The 5,852-nt window shown below is 41.0% G+C and overlaps 1 protein-coding gene across 1 annotated transcript in view; it reads left to right on the top strand.

Annotated features, from left to right (window-relative positions):
• Positions 1-1,175: 1,175 nt before the first annotated feature.
• LOC119410372 (zinc finger protein 236) overlaps positions 1,176-5,852 on the top strand; it is a gene marked incomplete in the record, with an annotated part of 129,001 nt that continues 124,324 nt past the window's right edge. The window contains 3 exon segments of the mRNA XM_037677284.1: positions 1,176-1,341; positions 1,540-1,614; positions 4,633-4,739. Coding sequence (XP_037533212.1) covers positions 1,176-1,341; positions 1,540-1,614; positions 4,633-4,739 — 348 coding nt within the window.

The raw sequence follows: 5,852 nt of genomic DNA, 5'->3' as shown, positions 1-5,852 counted from the left end.
TCTCCACAGTATTCTAATTTTTTGAATTCCTGTTTTCGTGGGTTTCATGAGTTGGAAGCCCAAATTATGTAAAAATAAACAAATAAATACTTGAAATCATTTAAACTGTGGGCCCTGAATCTATCATTTATTAAAGATTAACTTTTTGAATGGAATTATGGAAGTTAAACAACTTTTCCATGATATTCTATTTTTTGGGAAGGGTCTGTATATATAATATAGATATAATTGTGTGTGTATGGGAGAATATATATATATATATATATATATATATATATATATATATGAGATTTGTATATATAAAATAGATATAATGTATATATAAGGTAGCGTAAGATAGTGATATTATAATGTGTGTGTATATAAGAAAATTATTAAAGTGTTTATATATGACAGTGATATAATGTGTGAGGAGCCAGTTGAGGTGGCTTGGGCATCTGTTTAGGATGCCTTCTGGACGCCTCCCTGGTGAGGTGTTCCAGACACGTCCCACCGGGAGGAGACCCAGAGGAAGACCCAGGACACGCTGGAGGGACTATGTTTCTCGGCTGGCTTGGGAACGCTTCGGGATTCACCCGGAAGAGCTGGACCAAGTGGCTGGGGAGAGGGAAGTCTGGGCCTCCCTACTTAGGCTGCTACCCCCGCGACCCGACCCCGGATAAGCGGAAGAAAATGGATGGATGGATAATGTGTGTATGTATATATGATAGAGATGTTTGTGTGTGTGTGTGTATATATATATATATATATATTAATAAAAATGTATCAGTGACTGTGAGTTTTGCAAAACTAGTCATAAGAACTTTTTTCTTTGTTGAAATCAGGTATCTCTTGTAAATGAGTCCTCGGGGCTCAATGGGATTAACCTGTCTATATAAAGGTTGAATTAATTTTATTGGTGTTAATGTTAACCCCACCAAGAATATTTAAATACTTAACCATGTGTTCAGCTTTAATGGCTGTAGGCCTAAGATTTTTTTTTTTTCATTTAGCCTTTATTTATACAGGTTAGTCTCATAGGGAAAAAATCGTAAGAATGAGTTTAGTAATCAGTGAGCTATGACTGATTAAACGCGCAGATACTTCTTTGCGCCTGCTAAACAGGTTACACTGAGTAGAGCGGGGGACCGTTCCAAGATGGCGACACAACAGCTCATCAGCGCCAATAGCGGTCAATGAGGGATCTAGCTTTTGGTCTCCATGGCCTCCCTACTGTCTTCATAGACCAAGACTGCCGCCATTTTGAAAAACCAACTGTTCACAGCACACCCGTCCTGAGCGCAGGAACTATGCCGCGGGGCCGGCCTCGCAAACTCAACCTAGACAGGGAGGACAAGCCAGGTAAACAAGTACCAAAATGCAATAAATAAATAATACAGGATGTGGGCTATCCAAAAAGCACGGTGTTATTGAGCGAAGCATTCCCGCAGCCAATATAAAAACACTTGAACGTAGCGCATATAGTCCCCGGATATAGTACTGCGGGTGGGCTTTGCTTTTGTACGGCGAGGCGGAATGATATTAATAACGTTTCCGTAGCTCTTCTTATTGGCTTCCAGTCGAAATTAGCGTCCGCTTCGAGAGGAGCTGCGGTGCTGCCTGGCGTTAGTCAAGGTTCGCCGATTTTAAACAGGTTTTATGAGTTTATTAGGAAGTGGTTGTTGCTAACTAGCTGGCTTTACCGCTGTTAGCTTCACGCTTAGCACTGTTTGCCTTTGTTTTGGTCCGTAGGAGCTCTGGTGGATTACAGTCCGAACTAGATGTTTCTGTCCTACGCAAGAGGCACATTTAGCTATTTTGTCCTCACTGAAATAAAATATTATAGTTGGAGACTGTTTTGGGTTTTAACTCACAAGAGAGGCATTTGTAAGAGTTTGTTGGTGGAGCTGAAGCAACATAACCCAGAAATTAAGAGTGAATAACAAAAAATAAGAGTTTCCCCTTCCAGTCTGCAACTTGTTGTCTGAAAGATGTTCATAACTATGACAGACAGTATTAATTAAAAAGCTGAGCGGGTTAACGCTGATGCATATGATGTTAAACCCATACATTGCCTTGTTCAATTCAGTTCATTTGTATAACGCCAAGTCAAAACAAGTCGTCTCAGGGCACTGAACAGAAACATCCATTTATAAAAATAATTAAGACTATCTGAGGAGCAGCTTTGAATTTAACTCCATCACAGACTCTCATCTTGAGCAAGCATGAAGGCGACAGTGGGAAGGAACAACTCCCTCATGAGAAAGAAACCTTTAGCAGAACCAGACTCAGGACAAGCGACCATCTGCTTCTACTGGCTGGGTTTGAGAGGAACAGATACACAATGGCAGGTCAAGAATCACATGTTAAGATAGAAATAATATCAAATGAAAACTATTCAATTGTAACAATTCGTTTAAGGGAATTAGGTGTCCTCCAGTAGTCTAAGCCTAAAACAGCATGACAAGACGACCCTAATTATAGGATTTATCAAAATGGAAAGTCTTTAAACTGGACAATGTGTCAGCCTCACGGACAGAAACTGGAAGTTGGTTCCACAAGAGAGGAGCCTGATAACTGAAAGATCTTCTTCTCATTCTGCTTTTGGAAACTCTAGGAACCATGAGTTAAACCTGCAGTCTGAGAGCGAAGTGCTCTGTTAGGAAAATATGGAACAATAAGATCTGTAATATAAGATGGAGCTAGGTTGTTGAGAGCTTTGTAGGTTAGAAGTAAGATTTTGAATTATATTCTGGATTTGACAGGGAGCCAATGGAGAGAAGCTAAAACTGGAGAGAGATGATCTCTCCCACTAACTCCAGTTAAGACTCTGGCAGCAACATTTTGGATTAACTGAAGACTTTTTAAAGAAGTATTTGGACACCCAGATAACAAATCATTGCAATAGTCCAGTCTTGATGTGACAAATGCATGGACCAGTTTTTCTGCATCATTTTTAGATACGATGTTTCTAATTTTAATATTATGGAGTTGGGTCATCATGGCAGACCTCTTCTTTGGTGATTCCAAGGTGGTAGATGAGAGACATGGTCTCGCCATCATATCCTGGGTCTTCCCTGGTGTCTCCTTCCATTTGGACATGCTCAGAACACCTCCCTAAGGAGGCGTCCAGATGCCTGAACCACCTCACATGGCTCCTCGAGGTGGAGGAGCAGCGACTCTACTCCATCTCCTGGAGAGCTGAACTTCTGTCTCTAAGGGACAGTCCAGCTGCAGAGAAAACTCATTTCTACCACCTGTATCTGCTGCCTTGTTTCGGTCACCACCAGAGTCTGTAACCATAGGTGAGGGTAGGAACATAGACGACCAGTAAACAGATCTACGCCTTGTAGCTCAGCTCCCTCTTCATCACAATGGACTGGCACATAGTACACAATACTGACGCACCGATCCGTTTGTCAACCTCTGATGATTTAAGCTGACTACATTTACAGACGATTCAGTTGTTCGTAAGCAAATCAAGGGTTGATGTTGAGCACGTTTCTTTAAAGAAGGCTTGAAAAGCCTGGAACTCAAATAGTTTACAGGTCTGCATAAGGATGATTAAACAATTAGGAAAACTTCTGTTTTCTGCATATTCCCCATCTCCCTTTTCAAAGTAAAAAATAATGTTCTACTCGTGCAACATTTTTCAGTCAGGTCATCTGGACATTTTCTTTTTTTGTGCTGAAACGTTTCGCCTTCGATCCAGAAGGCTTCATCAGTCAAGGAAACGCACAACAAAACTGATTCTTCCCCCAACAGCTGACTCCTGGTTTGTTCCACTTTGGAGTGAAACAAATACAATGGCTACTCTTAAAAAACATGACCCATGGCTAAAAGGAGCAAAAAAAGTTGACATTGATTAGAAAGAACAGCACTATGTGGAAAGAGCAAAAAGCTGAAATTAGCTGAAAGGAGCAGAAAAAAGCCGAAAGTAGCCGAAATTAGCACAAAGTAGCTGAAATGAGCAGTAGACGGTTTAAACAGCACAAAGTGTTTGTAGGCTGTGAAGAGCTACATGAGGAAAACATGTCCAAATGCTAAATATTAAGTTAAAACTACACTAATACCAAAAGTCACAACAGGAACGTCCTGTCTGCGCTGAGCAGTTTGATTTATGATTGTTGAAATGGCGCATAAATGTAAGAACGAGTTATGTGCTGAAAAACGTACAGAAGAGAAACATCTCAGTTGTGAACGATTTATAAACATTGAAACACACAAAAAACTAAAGTAGACCTGTGTAAATCTCAGTGATTTTTTCACTCCTATATAAGTCTGGGGCGGCTGTGGCTGAGTGGTTAGAGCAGTCGTCTTCCAATGCGAGAGTTGGGGGTTCAATTCCACCAGCAGTCACATGCTGAAGTGTCCCTGGGCAAGACACTGAACCCCTCATTGCCTCCAACGTGTGTGATAAAGCTCTGATTATTCTTTGTAGAGATCTAGTAGAGTGCTGTATGAATGGGTAAATGAGGCACGGATTGTTGTAAAGAGCTTTTATCTTGATAAGATAGGAAGGTGCTATAAAAGTACAGTCCATTTATCATTTAGTTGTATTTGTCAGACAGCCTACTTTTGCCAACAAAACATCTGATACTCCGGCTTTTGGTTTTGCCCTCGTCAGACTCGTCTGCTGCTGCTTGTTTCCAGGTTTCAGCGATGGAGCGAAGGAGAAGAAGTGCACAATCTGCTTCCAGATCTTCAGCAAAGAGGGCAAGCTGCAGAAACACCTCCGTGAGCACGAGCTCAATGATAAGGTACCATCAGCTTTGGAGCAGAAACACGGAGCTGTGGTTATTTGTTGGTGTTGGTCTTAAAGGTTCAGCTGAAGCTGATGCTCAGCTATTCCTGTTTCAGTACTTTTGATGACACGTTTCACATTTGCAAAGTGTTTGAGCTTCGAGTGTGGCTAATTGAATGTTTCGTATGACATTTTTCAGTTGGAGCTGAAGTTTCGTAGATCAGTTTTGTAAAATACAACAAAGGTGTGTAGTTTTATGGAGACGGGGAGTTTCCTCTGACTTTTACTTGAGCTGATGAGAAGGAAGAAGAAAAAAGCTGCAGAAAACAAAAATGTTTCAGCAGCTTGTTGGAAATAGGGCCAAGCAAATTGCTTTATAGTTAATGATGTGCTATGATCAGTTATGTTCTGATATTCAATTCAATTCAAAAAGACTTTATTAATCCCAGAGGGAAATTTGTGCAGTCATCTCAAAAGGTTCTAAAGGAGTCCCCAGAACTGAGCCAGCCTTCTTTATGAACTTGTTGATCTTTTTGTAAGTCACTTGCTCTGGTGCTGCTACCCCAGCAGATGATGGCAGAAGAGATAGCGCTCTCTACAACAGACTTATAGAAGATATGCAGCATCTTGCTGCAAACGTTGAAGGACTTCTGGTGCATTCACACCAGCCCTGTTTAGTCCGCTTTAATTGAACTCTAGTCCATTTGCCTAGAAAGTCTGGTTCATTTGGGGAGGTGTGAGTGATTGAACTCTGATACAGACCAAACAAGCAAACTCTGGTCCGCCTAAATATCTAGGTCTCGGTTCGGTTGAAGTGAACTCTGGCGCTCTTCGAATGCAGTGTGAATGCAATCAGATCAGAGACTGCTTCAAAAGCAAGAAGTGGAGTACAGCTGTGGAAAATAAATAATTGTTCTAAACTTAAATAAAAACTCTTAAAAGAAAACCAGAGACATCTCTCTTTTAGCTCAAAACGGAGCGCGAGGTTTATTCTTTCTGCAGAAAGGAGTTGCTGCCTGCGTGGTCAGAACACAGCACACTGGGTTCTTAAAGAGACAGTACATATTATTTATACATGTTTCGTGCGTCACAATAAAATTCTATCATAATGGGGAGGATAAGTTCCTCA

The sequence above is a fragment of the Nematolebias whitei genome, chromosome 5, assembly GCF_014905685.2.
Source record: "Nematolebias whitei isolate Nwh7 chromosome 5, NemWhi1, whole genome shotgun sequence".
In the NCBI taxonomy this organism is placed as follows: domain Eukaryota; kingdom Metazoa; phylum Chordata; class Actinopteri; order Cyprinodontiformes; family Rivulidae; genus Nematolebias; species Nematolebias whitei.
This window is presented reverse-complemented; position numbering and strand designations above follow the sequence as displayed.